The sequence below is a fragment of the Hyperolius riggenbachi genome, chromosome 3, assembly GCF_040937935.1.
Source record: "Hyperolius riggenbachi isolate aHypRig1 chromosome 3, aHypRig1.pri, whole genome shotgun sequence".
In the NCBI taxonomy this organism is placed as follows: Eukaryota; Metazoa; Chordata; class Amphibia; order Anura; family Hyperoliidae; genus Hyperolius; species Hyperolius riggenbachi.
In genome coordinates, this window is record NC_090648.1 from 87,498,839 (window position 1) to 87,518,198 (window position 19,360).

The following is a 19,360-nucleotide window of genomic DNA, read 5'->3' on the forward strand; positions in this document are numbered from 1 at the left end:
CTGGGTAGTTTGGATATCCGAAATCTTGCTGAGCACCACTGCTTTGCATTACAAAGTTTGCATTAAATTTACTTTAACTGTTTGTGCACATCAATTTAAATGTTTATTAGTGAATATACCCTTCATGCAGTGCCCATAGCTGATCAGATCAGCACTACACAAAATAACTCAGTGCTCCTTGCAAAGGGGGCGGTACCTGGAGGCACTAAAGAAAGTAATCAAAGAACCCCTCATGCATGAAGAAACCATCACTGGATCCTGATTCTGTGACCAACTAGACCTGTGGCAAACTTACCGATCCTGTCAAAAGTAATCAGTGGCATAGCTAAGGACACATGGGGCCCAGCCAAGCACTCTATACATAACAATTGATGTGGTGCACCAAAACCAGCCAATGACAACTACAGTGTCAGAGGTGCAAGAAGGGGATGGGGAGCAGTTTGTTAATTATTACCACTATTCATAGTATTTATAAAAGTGATTATTATGAGCACAGGACCAATAGTGAGCCCTTTGGGGCCCCTCTGGCCCAAGGGCCCTGATGTGGTTGCAAACTCTGCAACTCCTATTGCTACGCCCCTGAAAGTAATTGAGAAAAGCAGTCGCCAAACAGCTAGAAGACGGGCTTTCAGATAACAACATATTTGATACCTTTCAGTCAGGATTCAGGAAAAGGCACAGCACTGAAACGGCACTAGTCCGAGTAATAAATGATCCATTTACAGCAAAAGACAAGGGTGAGTGCACAATTCTGATTCTTCTTGACTTGTCTGCAGCATTTGATACTGTGGATCATGAAATATTAATCCAGTGATTGAAGAATTACTGCAGCCTAAGGGGTGCTGTTCTCAGCTGGTTTCAGTCCTCCCTGTCTGGCAGGACATGGCAAGTATGTCTGGGTCACTTGCCTATAGACTGCCACAGGGTTCTCTGCTATCATCATTACTCTTTGCAGTCTACATGCTTCCAGTGAGCAAAATATTCCCGAACTATGGCCTAGGATACCATTGTTACGCAGACGACACACAACTGTATCTGTCCTTCTGGCACACAAGACCCATCAGCCTCCATCAATGCCTGTCTAGTAAAATTACAAAACTGGATGAACATTAGCTGGTTGAGGCTGAACTCTGACAAAACAGAGGTGTTGGTGGTACACTGGTAGGTGGTCCACACATGATGGATAAAGGCCAAAACTCTCCCCACTTCAAACTAGCAATTGGGGGAGATACTGTACAGTATAAAGACTCTGTGGGAAAACGTGTGGTGAACCTGGATGGAAAGCTACTACTCAGATAGCAGATATCAGCTGTCGTCAAGTCTTCCTTCTTCCGTCTGAGAAATATAGTGAGAATAAAACACCTTATCCCAGCTGAAGACCTACCTGTGCTAGTTCATTTAGCCTCCCGTCTGGACTACTGCAATGCCCTGTTCATCGGATCCCCGAATAACGTTCAGGGCCCCTTACAACTAGTACAGAATGCAGCAGCCAGACTCCTAGTCCATGCGCCCTGAGGCTCAAACATCTTCACAATACTGCAAACTTCTGATTGGTTGTCAGTCCATGCGCCCCGCAGCTCAAACATCTTCACAATACTGCAGACTTCTCATTGGTTGTCAGTCCATGTGCCCCGCAGCTCAAACATCTTCACAATACTGCAGACTTCTCATTGGTTGTCAGTCCATGCGCCCCGCAGCTCAAACATCTTCACAATACTGCAGACTTCTCATTGGTTGTCAGTCCATGTGCCCCGCAGCTCAAACATCTTCACAATACTGCAGACTTCTCATTGGTTGTCAGTCCATGCGCCCCGCAGCTCAAACATCTTCACAATACTGCAGACTTCTCATTGGTTGTCAGTCCATGTGCCCCGCAGCTCAAACATCTTCACAATACTGCAGACTTCTCATTGGTTGTCAGTCCATGTGCCCCGCAGCTCAAACATCTTCACAATACTGCAGACTTCTCATTGGTTGTCAGTCCATGCGCCCCGCAGCTCAAACATCTTCACAATACTGCAGACTTCTCATTGGTTGTCAGTCCATGTGCCCCGCAGCTCAAACATCTTCACAATACTGCAGACTTCTCATTGGTTGTCAGTCCATGCGCCCCGCAGCTCAAACATCTTCACAATACTGCAGACTTCTCATTGGTTGTCAGTCCATGCGCCCCGCAGCTCAAACATCTTCACAATACTGCAAACTTCTCATTGGTTGTTAGTAAAATGGAGAATCAATTTCAAGATGTGCCTGCTGACATTCAAGGGTCTAAATCACATGGATATTGGTTATTCCCAGGATCCACTTAAAACAGTTGGTGCGGGGGCATTTTCTTATGCAGCCCTTACGCTATGGAACTCACTTCCACAGTCAGTGCAAGAGGCTCCTTCTCTGGACAGCTTTTAGAAAAGGTTAAAAACCCACCTCTTTTCACCGAGCCTTTGAGACTACATAACACAGGTCACAGCGCTTTGAGTCTCCAGGGAGAAAAGCGCCATAAAAATATTATTATTATTACCCCAAGGTAACATCTGAGTTATAAATTCTGGACATGCATAGCTCATTATCAAACTCATGTTATTAAAGGAAACACCGTGGAGCAGTAGATTCGTTTTAAAACGGTTGAAACTCATTATGCAGAGTCTGTTGTATCGTTTTCATACTACGTTTTACATTATTTGCACTGTATCCAAATATACCACATGTAAATGCAAATGTAATGTTGACTATTTAATTATATTTTCTTAAATTAATTTAAAAAAAGAACCTCATACACCCACTTGAAACACAATAACCTTATTATCACATGTAACTTTGTAATAATAATAATAATTATTATAATAAATCTACATAGACACACTTGAAACACAACAAACTTATTATCACACAGTCCAGTCAGCAACAATGCATGATTCCATCTTAAGGTGGCCATACACTGGTCGATTTGCCATCAGATTCGACCAACAGATAGATCCCTCTCTGATCGAATCTGATCAGAAAGGGATCGTATGGCCACCTTTACTGCAAACAGATTGTGAACCGATTTCAGCCTTAAAACCGTTCACAATCTGTGGTGGTGGTGGTGCTGCCGCCGCTCCCCGCCCCGCATACATCACCTGTTCCGCCGGCGCGAGTCCCGCTGTCACCGCTGCTCCGTCTCCGCGCTGGTCTGGTCTCCGGAATGCTTCACTTCTTCCTGCCTGGCAGGAAGCTTAAACAGTAGAGGGCGCTCTAAGTGAAGCATGCCGAAGACCAGACCAGACGGAGCAGCAGGGACAGCGGAACTCGCGCCGGTGGAACAGGTAATGTATACTGGGGTGAAGCCCTGCCCATCGACGCGTTGCACCCACCCGCTGCGAGCTTCGTCAGGATGCGTGGCGTGGGGGGCAAGGCAGTGATTTATGCGTAACTACGTATGCTTGTGCGGGGCGTGCTGCTGACGCCACCTGCAGCCATAGATACAGCGTCCATCTCCTGGCTCATCTCCAATACCATCTCAGCAGCTCACCCAATCCACTGCAAGACATCATATTGGTGAGCTGTAATACAGGGCACAGTTTTGTTGGTTGTTTAACCTTTGTACTTTGCAGCCCTCGCTTACGTCACGGCAGATCAAATTGGTTATATTGTATTTTGGCATGTCCACAGACAGTAAGGTTTCCCAGAACACAAAGTAATCTGAGATATCTATTGGTTTTAAGATCCCTGATTACAAGAAAGGAGCATAATTCAGTACTTGGTTCAGGCCAGTAGGTGTCAGGGAATCCAACAAATAGATTCCTCTTGCCTCCTGTTGAAGCAGCCACTTTTCCCCATCCTCACCTCTCCTATTACTCTGGAGTTTATAAATGCCTTTGAACCTAAATCCATTTGTCATACCTTCATGAAACTCACAAAAGTGTTCCGCTTCAGAGCTCTGATATCTCCCATTTGTTTTTTTCCCACAATTAATGTTGCTCAGATGTTTAGAAATACTCTTTTTTAGTTTTCTTGTCGTCATACCAACATATAACATGGGGCAAGGGCACTGAATAATATACACTGTCCATTCTGTATTGCAATTGATGAAACACTGAATTTTCCATTCTTTTGTTTGATTTGGTGCCTGGAAAGTTTTTGCAACATCCACATACTCACCACTGAGCATCGGCCACACCTATACATTCCCTTTGATGACAATTCTTTTAACCAATTTGGTCGAGGCAATAAATCAGAATGAACAAGCTGGTCCCGCAAATTGAAGAAAATCCAGAAGGTCCGCACACTCAATGAACCTAGTTCAAGATTTTATTCCAATATCGTGACACAGACAGATCCACTCCATACACCAACGAGTTGTTTTGGGGCCCCGTGGGGTCCCCTTTGTCAAGGTAACAGAATACAGAATGTACAAAAGAATTGAAAATTCAGTGTTTCATCAATTGCATTTGGCCGATGCATTTGGATTTTTATGGACTTTTGGGATTAAATAAAACACTGGGGTCCTGTAGATAGTAACCCTCAGGAAATGTTCTTCCCTAGAATCCAGCACTTCTTCCTCTACTGCATCATCGACCTATTAATTTACCCCATGCACTATCCTCTCATATGGGCTACTGCGCAATGGTTGATACGTATTTGTATCCTTCAGCTGTCGATTTGCCTCGTCCAAATATAGATCTCTAGACCACAGGACCACATTTCCCCTCTTGTCGCTCGGGCGTATAATTATCTCCCTAGCTCGTTTCAGTTCCTCAAGTGCCACCCTCTCACCACTTGTAAGATTGTCTCTACACTGCTTCTTCCATGTCAGCCTTTTTAAATCAGCCTGACGAAGGCTGCAACTGCAAGGTCGAAAGCTTGCTTATTCTTAATGATTTTTAGTTAGCCAATAAATGGTATCATCTTGATTTAAAACTTCTTGTTTTTAAATCACGTGACACCAAATCAAGGAAAATTCCCAGAGTTGGGAAGGACTGTAGCGAAGGCATTTAGCTGGATTTAAGAAGATAGTTCACATGTTCAATCAATCCCCCTTCAACTGTATCATAGTTCCTACCCTCAATACTAGAGATGTTGCGAACTGTTCGCTCGGCGAACATCTCTGGGGCTTTTACTACTTCCGGGTCGCTCTGACCCAGAGTAGTACGCCTGCGCTGCCCGGCGAAGTGCGTCCTAGATCGCTCTCCTGTTGCCGGGCACTCTCTGCGCATGTGCGTGACGTCGTTCATGACGTCACGCACATGCGCAGAGAGTGCCCGGCAACAGGAGCGCGATCTAGGACGCGCTACGCCGGGCAGCGCAGGCGTACTACTCCGGGTCAGAGCGACCCGGAAGTAGTAAAAGCCCCATGTATTCAGAGATGTTCGCCAGCGAACGGTTCGGGAACCGTTCGCCACATCTCTACTCAATACCCTCCTGATTTTGATCTTTAAGCACTTCCAAGGCTCTCAGTGCCTCAAGATCCTTGAGACTCCACCCAGGGGTGATATACCCCCTTCTTTCCGATCTACAGAAAGTGACTTCTTAATCCTGAGTGAGGACAGGTCTTACATCTCCCCACCTGCCTGTACAGTGGTTGCCTAGAAGGTAACCCTGGTTTGTAAGTATTATTTTGCTTACCTACACTATCCATCTTAATCCAATACTTACTACACTATATTGGGCTCTCGGTATCTCTTCCTTTAATACTGTACATATGCACACCCATAAAGCTCCATACACAAATAATATACTGTCCATTGAAAACATCTACAGAATGCTGAATTAAGGCACCATCCCCCACATATAAGGATGAGCTTGAATTCCATATAGAAGTCATTTTGCAGCTAAATTTGCAATTGCGATGCAAGATCATAATGCAAAATTTCACACAATTTCAAAATTAATTTGGCCTGTTATCATAATTAAAATTAATAATTTTGCATTGACTCGTAATTTCACAAAATATTAATTTATGTGGAAATACCCATTGAATTTAATTTGTTGAAAATTTATTTTCGCAAGCATGGCCAAAAACTTTCACACATATGTTCATTTATACAAAAATATGCATTCCTTTCCTGACCCCAGATGCTGGAAGCCACTTCATCGTGCGCTGTGCTATTGCTCCTCCTCACCACCCCATAGTAACTGTACATGTCACGCTTTTATATCCGAGCAACGTCTCTATACAGCGGTTGTTACAGCCAACTCTGAGAGCATTCCTCTCCTTACCCCAGATGCTGGAAGCCACTCCATTATGCACTATGCTGTTGCCCCCCTTCACCACCCCATACCAACTGAACATGTCATTTTTCCACATTTTGTCACATTACTGCCACAAACAGGAATCAATTTTATTGGAATTCCATGTGAAAGACCAATACAAAGTGGTGTACACGTGAGAAGTGGAATGAAAATCATACATGATTCCAAACATTTTTTACAAATCAATAACTGCAAAGTGGGGTGTGCGTAATTATTCAGCCCCCTGGGTCAATACTTTGTAGAACCACTTTTTGCTGCAATTACAGCTGCCAGTCTTTTAGGGTATGTCTCTACCAGCTTTGCACATCTAGAGACTGAAATCCTTGCCCATTCTTTTTTGCAAAACAGCTCCAGCTCAGTCAGATTAGATGGACAGCGTTTGTGAACAGCAGTTTTCAGATCTTGCCATAGATTCTCGATTGGATTTAGATCTGGACTTTGACTGGGCCATTCTAACACATAGATATGTTTTGTTTTAAACCATTCCATTGTTGCCCTGGCTTTATGTTTAGGGTCGTTGTCCTGCTGGAAGGTGAACCTCCGCCCCAATATCTAGTCTTTTGCAGACTCCATGAAGTTTTCTTCCAAGATTGCCTTGTATTTGGCTCCATCCATCTTCCCATTAACTCTGACCAGCTTCCCTGTCCCTGCTGAAGAGAAGCACACCCAGAGCATGATGCTGCCACCACCATATTTGACAGTGGGGATGGTGTGTTCAGAGTGATGTGCAGTGTTAGTTTTCCGCCACACATAGCGTTTTGCATTTTGGCCAAAAAGTTCCATTTTGGTCTTATCTGATCAGAGCACCTTCTTCCACATGTTTGCTGTGTCCCCCACATGGCTTATGGCAAACTGCAAACGGGACTTCTTATGCTTTTCTGTTAACAATGGCTTTCTTCTTGCCACTCTTCCATAAAGGCCAGTTTTGTGCAGTGCATGACTAATAGTTGTCCTATGGACAGATTCCCCCACCTGAGCTGTAGATCTCTGCAACTCGTCCAGAGCCACCTTGGGTCTCTTGACTGCATTTCTGATCAGCGCTCTCCTTGTTCGGCCTGTGAGTTTAGGTAGGTGGCCTTGTATTGCTAGGTTTACAGTTGTGCCATACTACTTCCATTTCTGAATGATCGCTTGAACAGTGCTCTGTGGGATTTTCAAGGCTTTGGAAATCTTTTTGTAGACTATGCCTGCTTTAAATTTCTCAATAACTTTATCTCCGACCTGTCTGGTGTGTTCTTTGGACTTCATGGTGCAGTTGCTCCCAAGATTCTCTTAGACAACCTCTGAGTCCGTCACAGAGCAGCTGTATTTGTACTGACATTAGATTACACACAGGTGCACTCTATTTAGTCATTAGCACTCATCAGGCAATGTTTATGGGCAACTGACTGCACTCAGACCAAAGGGGGCTGAATAATTACGCACACCCCACTTTGCAGCTATTGATTTGCAAAAAATGTTTGGAATCATGTATGATTTTCATTCCACTTCTCACGTGTACACCACTATGTATTGGTCTTTCACGTGGAATTCCAAAAAATTGATTCAGGTTTGTGGCAGTAATATGACAAAATGTGGAAAACTGTAACGGTTGGGTGTCGAGCTCAGATGTCTGATTATGTGGTGATCTGCAGAATCACCAATAATGCAGACGCTATACCCGATTATGTGTGATCTGCAGAATCACCAATAATACCAGTACAGCAGACAAAGAGCAGAGTGTGTAGTGATTTGGTGCAGCCGTAACTTTAATGGTACAATGAGACCTCACCAGAGGGGCTGGTGAGGTATAAACAGTACACTGACCGTGCACTGACGTACAACCTCCAGCAAGCTGGAGGAACAATACTGAAGAGGCTGAATCTCCCGAGGAGCGGGTGATACAGAATAAGCTGCAGGCAAATGACCACCCGAGGGGCGGGTGAGTCAGACTGTACTGCAGCCTGCGAGACACAGTAATACTACAATGACAGGTTACCTAACGAGCAGGCAATCAAGGCTGGACTATAGCCTAGCAGAACTGCTTCACCAGCGGAGCTGGCGTAGTAACACCTCACCTGTGGCGAGAGCCCACTGGTGAGTAGAAAAGTCAGACAGGCAAGGTTCGGCAACAGAGAGGTAAGTATCGGTACAGGATCGTGAGACAAGAGAGTAAGCGGTAATCAGGCAGAGGTTCAGCAACAGGAAGGTACGTATCGGTACAGAATCGTGAGACAAGAGAGTAATCGGGAATCAGGCAGAGGTTCAGCAACAGGTAGGTAGATAGGCAAAAGTACAGGATCAGAAAGCAGGATCAGAGTCAGAGAAATCGCTAAGAGTCATACACAGGAGATCAATACATAAGCAATATCCTAGTCTGGGTGTGAAGTCCTTGGCATAAACACCCGGGAACTAGTCTAAACAATACAATAGTAACAAGGTAGCAAAATCCTAGACTAGGTGCGAAATCCTTAGGATCAACACCTGGGATCTAGTCTAAGGTCTGAGCGCTAACACGCAGAGTATTCACGACAGCAGACAATGTGATAATGAAGCCCGGAGGCTTATGAAGCAGAGGCGACCTCACTGGCACGCCCCCTCTCATCAGCCAATCCTGGGCGCCATGGGTCTCCTCTGACGTCAGCCGACCAGCTGGTCAGCTGACGGGCTTCCTCCCCGCATAAAGGTCCCGTCTGTGCACGCGCCCGCGCGCTAAGGCAACCCCCTGCACAGAAGGACGTTCCGTCCTCGGCGTCCTGGACGCCAAACGGACGGATGGCCGCATGGAGGCAGCTGCGGCGGCGGTGCTGTTCGCCGCAGCTGCCTCGTTTCTTACAGTAACACCCCCCCCTCTAGGCATGGACTCCGGACATGCACCACCTGGCCTATCAAGATGCAATATATGGAACTCCATCCTGAGTTCTTCTGCATGCATGCGAGAGAGTGGTACCCAGGATCTCTCTTCAGGACCATACACTCGCCAGTGGACCAGATACTGCAAAGATTTGCGTACCCGCCAAGAATCCAAAATCTTCTCTATTTCATATTTTAGTTCCCCATCAATCACCACCGGGGGGGGGGGGGAGGAGTGGCATCCACATACACGGCAAGCTTCAAAAGCAAAACGTGGAACGTCCTACCACCCCTGAAATTTGAGGGAAGCGACACCACATAGGTAACATTATTCACCTTTTTAGAAATAGGGTAGGGCCCTATAAACTTGGGACCCAATTTTACAGAGGGCTGCCTTAGAGATAAGTGTCGTGTGGAAATCCACACCAAATCTTCCGGTGCAAATTTCCATTCCACCGACCGTCTCTTATCGGCGTGCCTTTTTTGAGTCGAAAAGGCTCTTCACAAATTTTGCTTCACCTTATCCCAGATGCCTCTCATTCTCTCTGACCAGTTTTCTAAAGCAGGAAAAGCTGAAGCTACCACCGGCAGGGTAAACTTGGGTGATCTCCCCGTAACAACCTGGAACGGGGAGAATCCTGATGAAGCAGACCTCAAATTATTGTGGGCAAACTCGGCATACGGTAAAAATCTGACCCAATACGTCTGGGCATCGGCCACATAGCACCTGAGGAACTGCTCAAGAGCTTTGTTTACCCTCTCGGTCTGACCATTGGTCTGTGGGTGGTATCCGGAGGAAAACGATAACTTCATCCCCATATGCTGACAAAATGCTTTCCAGAAACGAGACGTGAACTGGACTCCCCTATCTGACACCACATCCTGGGGAATCCCATGCAGCCTGAAGATGTGGAGAACGAACAGTTATGCCAATTCCTGTGCCGAGGGGAGTCCGTTCAAGGGGTTGAAGTGGGCCATCTTACTAAACCTGTCGACTACTACACAAATGACCGTTTTACCCTCAGAGGAAGGCAATTAGCCCACAAAATCCATTGACATGTCAGTCCAAGGTTCCTCAGGCACTGGCAGAGGTTGTAAGGTACCAGCAGGCACTTGCCTAGAAGCCTTGCTCTTGCACAAATGGCACAGCTAGCCACGAACTCCTTACAATCAGTAGTGATTGAGGGCCACCATACACTGCGACTTAATATTTCTCGGGTACGAGCCACTCCCGGGTCACCAGCATTTTTATGGGCATGAAATGCCTCCAAGACTTTGAATCTCAACTGGAGGGGAACAAAAAAAAAGCCCCTCTGGTTTGCCTTCAGGGACCTCCTGTTGAAAAGGACCCAGCTCTGACGCCCAATCCAACTCAACCTGAACCCCAGAGGGTTCTGGATCCTGTTCAATGGTTCCAACTACTTGGACTTCATTAACTGCAATAGGGACCTGCTTTAAACAGTGATAATGACAGTATGGAGACCAGCTTATCAACTGTCTGGTACCCCAATCAATGTCTGATGAGTGCTTTTTTAACCACGGTATGCCCAGGATGACCGTGGATGTGGACATTTCTAACACCAGAAACTGCATTTGTTCCCTGTGCAGGGCCCCAATCTGGCATAACAAAACAGGAGTCTGAGTGATGGTGAGGGGCAATGGGGAGTCGTCCACAGCCGTAATCTTAATCTGTTCCCCCAGAGGAAGCAACGGAAATCTGAATTGATTAGCGAATCTAACAGACATGACATTGACAGCTGACCCGGAATCTACAAATGCCTGAGTAGTATGAACCTGGTCCTCCCAGTGACAGCGCAAGGAAGCAACACCCGCTTATTGTTTAGAGGTATATCAAGATCGCCTAGGGTAGTACCTCCAGCTACTCCTAGGCGATAGAGTTTTCCACCTTCTTAGGGCAGGCAGAAACCATGTGCCCTTTATCGGCGCAGTATAAAAAGAGCTTCTTTGCTCGTCTTCTATTTTTCTCCACCTCTGAGAGCTTGGCCTGCCCAATTTGCATTGGCTCGTCAGCGGGTGGAGCTGAGAAAGTACAGGAGGAAAACTTTCTTGAAGGCTTAGCCCGAGTTTCCTTTTGATAGCAAACTCGTCTATCAATTTTAATGGGCAAGGAAATGGCCTCATCCAGAGTTTTGGGTTCTGGATGACCCAACATAAGATCGGACACAGCGTCAGACAATCCTGACAAGAAACAGTCTAAAAGTGCGTACTGCCCCCACCTGGCTGACACTGCCCATCTCCTGAACTCGGCGGCATAAACCTCAACGGAACTATTACCCTGCCTGAGAGTTTTTAACTTCCTCTCTGAAGTCACTGCCAAATCAGGATCGTCGTAAATTACGGCCATGGCTTTAAAGAATTCCTCCACTGAGACCAAGGTCGCATCCCCTATAGGGAGACTATATGCACAGGACTGGGAATCTCCAGACAACAAAGATTTAATGAATGTGACCCGTTGGGCTTCTGTACCAGAAGAAACGGGTCGTAATTCAAAATATGACAAGCATCTATGCTTAAAGTTACTAAAATTCGAGCGATGCCCCGAGAATTTTTCAGGTGGGGGCACCCTCGGCTCGATCACAGAAGGGGGAGACACTCGAGTATTAGGGTCCAATAAACGGTTAACTGACTCAGCTGGTTGGTCAATCTGAGTCTGTTGAGCGTTAACCGTGTTAATGAGTTCATTAAGGGTGGTGGTTAACACGTCGACCCGTTGGCAGAGTGCCTCCATTATACTTTTACTGGTCTGCTGTTCTGTAACGGTTGGGTGTTGAGCTCAGATGTCTGATTATGTGGTGATCTGCAGAATCACTAATAATGCAGACGCTATACCCGATTATGTGTGATCTGCAGAATCACCAATAATACCAGTATAGCAGACAAAGAGCAGAGTGTGTAGTGATTTGGTGCAACCGTAACTTTAATGGTACAATGAGACCTCACCAGAGGGGCTGGTGAGGTATAAACAGTACACTGACCGTGCACTGACGTACAACCTCCAGCAAGCTGGAGGAACAATACTGAAGAGGCTGAATCTCTCGAGGAGTGGGTGATACAGAATAAGCTGCAGGCAAATGACCACCCGAGGGGCGGGTGAGTCAGACTGTACTGCAGCCTGCGAGACACAGTAATACTACAATGACAGGTTACCTAACGAGCAGGCAATCAAGGCTGGACTATAGCCTAGCAGAACTGCTTCACCAGCGGAGCTGACGTAGTAACACCTCACCCGTGGCGAGGGCCCACTGGTGAGTAGAATGGTCATACAGGCAAGGTTCGGCAACAGAGAGGTAAGTATCAGTACAGGATCGTGAGACAAGAGAGTAAGTGGTAATCAGGCAGAGGTTCAGCAACAGGAAGGTACGTATCGGTACAGAATCATGAGACAAGAGAGTAATCGGGAATCAGGCAGAGGTTCACTTCAGCAACAGGTAGGTAGATAGGCAAAAGTACAGGATCAGAAAGCAGGATCAGAGTCAGGGAAATCGCTAAGAGTCATACACAGGAGATCAATACATAAGCAATATCCTAGTCTGGGTGTGAAGTCCTTGGCATCAACACCCGGGAACTAGTCTTAACAATACAATAGTAACAAGGTAGCAAAATCCTCGACTAGGTGCGAAATCCTTAGGATCAACACCTGGGATCTAGTCTAAGGTCTGAGCGCTAACACGCAGAGTATTCACGACAGCAGACAATGTGATAATGAAGCCCGGAGGCTTATGAAGCAGAGGAGACCTCACTGGCACGCCCCCTCTCATCAGCCAATCCTGGGCGCTGTGGGTCTCCTCTGACGTCAGTCGACCAGCAGGTCAGCTGACGGGCTTCCTCAGCTGACCTGCTGGTCGACTGACGTCTGTGCGCGCGCCCGCGCGCAAAGGCAACCCCCAGCACGGAAGGACGTTCCGTCCTCGGCATCCTGGACGCCGAACGGACGGATGGCTGCATGGAGGCAGCTGCGGCGGCGGTGCTGTTCGCCGCAGCTGCCTCGTTTCTTACAAAAACTTTAAGGGGGCCGAATATTTTTGCAAGTCACTGTATATCCAAGCAATGTGTCTATACAGCGCTCGTTTCCCACAGTGCTGCCCCCAGGCTCAAGCTCAATCCTGATGGGCAACACAAATCTTGCATGTGAACACATCTTTAGATGTATTTGCTTGAAACCTTCCTAGAAAGATTGCATTCATTATAATTACATTAGATTTTCTTAAACCTTTTGTTACATAAAGTATTTTCTTTGATTCTCACCCACACAGCTACTGGAGTTTTGTTTAAAACCAGGCAGACAGGAACAAGTATATGAGCCCAATGTATTTCCACAGGAACTGTTAGGACCACAAATCTCAGGCTCTTCTGCGCATTCATCTATATCTGGAAAGGAACAAAAAGTAACGTCTAAGTTCATATTGTACATACAGACCAGCATAACTATAATTTATGTTGACAATTGTTTGCAATAAGTATGCAGGGTGCAATGCATTGGTATCCTACAGAAATAGATCTTTTTAGTAACTTATATGGCTAGAGAATTCTCATTTTCCAACTTTTTAGTTTATGAAAACTGATTGGTTTTTGAAAAGTGATATTAAACAGCTTTAGATATTGGGCTCCTATTTATCCTTTAATTACCATATTTTTCGGACTATAAGACGCACTTTTTCTCCCCCAAAAATGGGGGGAAAAGTCAGTGCGTCTTATAGTCCGAATATACGGTATCCACCCTCACACACACTTACAAACTTAGTTTTCAGGGGCCTGCCGAATGCATCTCTTCCATGGAGAAAGTGAGCGCAGCTGCTTGTAGACTCCCCGCAGCTTACCACTATTCCCGTTGCAGACATCTGCTCTCCCCCCCACATAGCAGACATCTGCCAGCCCCCGACCTCCTCCTGCGTGTCAACTTAACTGCAGAGGGTAGACTGTCTTTCAGCTGCCGCGGCTCCTTCCTATCGTCCTGCAGGCTGGAGATCGGGGCGGGAGATGGATGTGTCAGGAGATCGGTGCTGGAGATGGATGCGGCTGCTGTCCTGCCAGGGGGCTGTGGAGGTTGTGGTCGCCATCTGAGCTCCTGCCGGCATCACTTGAGCACCCAGGGATCGGCTCCTGCCAGCACTGGGTGATCTGCCTGCTGGGGACAGTGCAGCACAGACCGGCTCATGTGATCACCTGGGGATCGACTCCTGCCAGCACTGGGTGATTTGCCTGCTGGGGACAGCGCAGCACAGACCGGCTCACGTGATCACCTGGGGTTCGGCTCCTGCCAGCACCGGGTGATCTGCCTGCTGGGGACAGCGCAGCACACCTCGGCTCATGCGACCAGGAAACGGCTCATGCGAGTAGGGAACGGCTCCTTCCCTACACCGCGTCAAGCCATCTGCTGACCACCTGCCACTGGATAGGTGAGAGTGGCCTCTCATGCTGTGATTGTAGCTAGAGTAGTGTGTAGCTGTATTGTAGCTAGTATAGTGTTGTGTAGCTGTGATTGTAGGTATGAGTATAGCTGTGTGTAGTTAGTGTAGTTGGGAGTGCAGTGAGTGAGTGTAGCTGTGAGTGTAGTTGGGTGTACAGTAAGTGTAGTTGGGAGTGCAGTGAGTAAGTGTAGTGAGTGTAGCAGGGAGAGCAGTGAGTTAGTATAGCTCTGAGTGTAGTTGGGAGTGTAGTGAGTGTAGCTGGGAGGGAAGCAAGGGTTAATGTAGCTGGGCAGTGTAGCTTAGATAGGGACAGTTTGGGGGGTAAAACACAAGACGCCCCTGGACTATAGACCCACCAGGTTTAGTATTTTTCTTTTTTTCCCCATTTTTTGCCCTCTAAACTTAGGTGCGTCTTATAGTCAGGAGCGTCTTATAGTCCGAAAAATACGGTAATTACTGCACCACATGCAGTATATCTTTGCCCTGACAGACTTCATCTGAACTCCCAGTGACATAGAAATTGGACTCCTGCCATGATCACCCGCAGCATGTGCCAGCGCACGCTCCCGCTCATGTTCTCATCGACGCTTGTTAGTACGCTAACACAGTTCCCATTTACCGATCGAAGTGCCTGTGATCAATGATCACTGGCATCAATGAGATGCCGGTGGTCATTGACAAAATTGATAGTAAACACACACGCAATACTTCTTCTGTGTATACAGTACATAGGATGAATGGGGGGAGCATCTAGTGGGCAAATAGTAAATTACACCATAATGCATTAACCACTTTATCCACCACTACAGTGTAGCTACGTCCTCTGTGACTTAATCTAAGCCACGAGTCAGTAGATATACGTCTTGTAGCAGAAGCTGTGCAGGATTGAGCTTGCTTCTGTGCACATTTCTGGCACTATCTGATGCAGCACATCTGATGCAGCACTAATTGGTGAACGGGAATATATGTTTCCTGAGCTAATGAGATTGATTTTTAACATTAAAAATACTTTTATTTTCTCAGTTTATAGTGAAAAATACAGTCTGTAGCATTATTTCAGAATCAAATATCTTCACCATAAATTGTGACAGATACATAATCTAAATTAACATAATCTAATAATCTGGCACTTTTTAGTTTTAAACTGGAATTGGTAAAACTGAGAAATAATGTGTTTTTTCTCTTTTTTTTCCTTGTTTTCCCATTAAAATTCATAGAAAACAAAATTGTTCGAGGGAAAAAATGGCATACAATGAAAGCCTAGGCTGTTTTGAAAAAAAACCCCAATACTGTATAGATTTCATTTCTGTGTCATAAGTAGGGATAAAGTTATTTCTGATTAAATAAGGACATAGCTAAACTGTCAAAACTGCTCTGGTCCATAAGTGGGAAACAAGGTCTGGATGTGAAGTGGTTAAAGTCAATAAAAATGCATAAATCCTTCATTCAATTTAACCCCTTACCTCCCCCATTCTCAATAGTTACAAAATAAAACATTTGTATATTTAAAAAAATTACATAAAAAAATACATAGTTACCTTAGGGACTCAACTTTTTTAATATGAACCGTATGTCCTCTAGATTGTAAGCTTGCAAGGGCAGGGACCTCCTCCTAGTGTTTCTCATACTGCTGTAATTTTAACATATGCACATGTACCAACTACATATCAACTATGTATGTATTTGTATTTATTCTATTCAATGTCATGATGACTGTACAGTGTCTTGTATTTCTTATGTATATTTGTTCCCCATTATTTGTTTGTACTATGTACAGCGCTACGGAAGGTGTTGGCACTATATAAATGAAAAATATTAATGATAGTAATAATGATGGTATATTACGGTTATTTTTGAAAGTAAGGGCTTGTAATTAATGACAGACGCAAAACTGAAAAAAATACACCTTTATTTCCAAATAAAATATCTCCACCTTACTTTGAATTAGTGACATAAACATTGTAATAACTGGGACACATAGGCAAATAAAATGTGTGACCTTAATCCACAGTAGCACATTTTATTTTAAAACTATGATGACAAAAACTGAGAAATAATAATTGTTTTCTTTTTTCCCCCTTATTATTCCTGTTAAAGAGACCCTGAGCACTAATTAAAAATGAAATTGGGACTTACCTGGGGCTTCTTCCAGCCCACCGTAGGCCGCAAGGCCCCCTGTTGTCCTCCTAGCTCCTCTCCCGATCTCCGTTGTTAGACAACTTCAGCCTGAAGTCATCAGGGTTTCTTCCCGCTTTGACCATATGTGTAATCACCCCAGATGGCGGCGCGTCATCATGAGAGCCTTGCGCATGTGCGGTTCAATATTAGAGAACCGAGCATGTTCAGGACTGTCACGCCAGCCGTGATGATGCATAGCCGTTCCTATTATATATTGTGCAGAACAGAGGCGCCAAAAGGATAAAAGGAAGCTAAATGAGCTTAAGAACCAAATTCTTGGTAAATAGAGGAGGTAGTGTTGGACTTACCTCCTCCAAGTAGACACACAATGACTGTAGTAAAGACAGTCAATATATTTTATTTATGAACTCCAAATATGCAACGCGTTTTGCAGGTTTGATCCCGCTTCATCTGGCAATAACAATGGAGCAATAGCTTATGTGGTCAGTAGAAGAGCCAGGCACCTCTGTCTCTTTTGTTCCTATTAAATAAGTTGAAGGCAAACCAAAATAAACCATGTAGATCCCTGCTGGTTCATGTAGTCCCATGCAAGCTGAATACATTTGAATGGCCAACTCTAGACCTTTCAGCAGTGTACTAGTTATGGAACATGAGGCCCCCTAGTAGTGCTCTGCCCACCCATTCACATACAATGCATTAAGAGCTATGATTGCAGGCAGCAACCCGGGCATTGTACCGTTACATCTCGCTGCTGCTGATTCTGCTGCCGGAGTCCGGGACCGGGACTAGTCTGGTGGAGGCTCTGTATAAGGCTATGCAATGCAAAGTCTGTGCAGTGCAGTACAGCCTGCGTTGCACTCACAGTCACACAACGCCGCTGTAGAGAGGCCCTGAGGGGAGGAGATGCAGTTTTGCAGGGCTCCATGGGCAGGGCTGCACCAACTGGCAACAACACAAAGGGAGGGCAGAGCATAATGGCAGTTTAGCACCAGCCGCTATCAGAGCCACACTCAAATGGCTAAAGAGCCACATACGGCTCTAGAGCCACAGATTCTGACCCTTGACATAGGAGAAAATTTATGAGAAAAAATTAATGGGATCAGGCCCAATTAAAGGGAACCAGAGGCGAAGTTATTTACAAAATAAGGAAAAGATTTTATACGTACCTGGGGCTTCCTCCAGCCCCATCAGCCTGGATCGCTCCCACGCCGCCGCCCTCCACTGCCTCTATCAACCGGTACCGGGTCCCGTCATTTCAGCCAGTCGACGCAAGCGCAGTGTGCTCCCTCCGTACTGCGTGGGCGCATGCGTAAAGATACGGAGGGCGTCCCTGCGCTTGCATACAATTCACCATGTCCGACGGAAGACCGGTACTGACAATAGAGGCAGCGGAGGAGGACGGCGGCGGGGGAGCGATCTAGGCTTTTGGGGCTGGAGGAAGCCCCAGGTATGTATAAAATCTTTTCCTATTTTTTTAAATAGCTTCGTCTCTGGTTACTTTTAATGGTGAGTACATTGACAACCATGAACACAAAACAATAAAGAAATACAAAGCAAAGAAAACCTACCGTTAAGTTCTACAGTGATTATGATATGGTAGATTTCACATCATTTATATTGTTTTTAGTGCACATAATTTAATTTAATATACTTCTGTAGACGGCATTGTATGATTTATGATGTTTCGCAAATACTGTACGTGTTTAGTACACACAATACTCTTGAGCAACCAATATAAAGCTGACCATGTGAGAAGCAAGGCGCGCCCAAATGTATTCCTGCAACCTTCAAGTCTGGCCCTGGGACTTATTAATGGTCATTGTAATGCCAACTTTAGGGGGAATTGTAGCCTCTTAACTTGAAATGGCAAATTATTGGGGATAAATGGGTTTCGTGGAATCAACATGCTTTCTCCTTCAGCTACTACGGTGAGAATAGTGTCCTTTATTATATTTCTTCCCAGCTCTGTGGTGCACAGCCTGGTGCCTTTGCACAATCGCGGCGCATCTACTGTAGTTTACACATCAGCAGAACTAGAATGCCAACCTTTAGCTCCAGTTTGTTGGAAGGCATGCTGGGTAATTCCACAGTGTTGAGAAATTCTACAGGGTAAGATGTACTGTTGTCACTTGTCATCACCGTGTCTATTGATGTGTATATCCTTGATTCGCTGACTAATACGTCCAATATCTTTTTGTTAAGTTTATTGAGGGACTTATTTTTTGGCAACATCACTGCTCTCTCGCACAGGGTCAGACTGGGACACTAAGGGTCCACCAGGAAAGTGTCAGCCTGGGGTCCACCCCCCCGCGGCATGGGATCGCACACACAACCCCTCCCCCCGCCACCCCGCGGCGCAAGGGATTGCCCCCACATTTTGAGCTCACATACGCATGTACACCAGAAAATTTGCACTATATAAATACATCATTTGGTAGGACATTACATTATGGTAGGGAATAGATTGTGAGCACTTCTGAGGACAGCCCAGGGAGACGGACACATGCGGCACGCACAGCGTGCCGCAGCAAAAAAAGAGTGGGTGTCACCATGCACTGGAACATGAGAGTGGTCATGATGGGTCATTGGCAAATCCAAAAATACACAAATACAAAAAAAATACACAAAATAAGTAGCGGTGCTATTGACAGAGAGTGGCGCTGACCAGATAAACTTAAGATAAAATAATCAAGTAGTAAAAATATTAACCATTTCAGCCAGCGGGGATTTTT

General features: G+C 45.6%; 1 protein-coding gene across 3 annotated transcripts in view; it reads right to left on the bottom strand.

Moving 5' to 3' along the window:
* The window catches only part of LOC137562807 (adhesion G protein-coupled receptor E2-like), a 146,602-nt gene that overhangs the window by 61,478 nt on the left and 65,764 nt on the right, over positions 1-19,360 (bottom strand). For all 3 annotated transcript variants that reach the window (XM_068274515.1, XM_068274513.1, XM_068274514.1), the window contains one exon: positions 13,327-13,449. In XM_068274515.1, the coding sequence (XP_068130616.1) occupies positions 13,327-13,449 (123 nt within the window). The remainder of the gene's footprint in view (positions 1-13,326; positions 13,450-19,360) is intronic.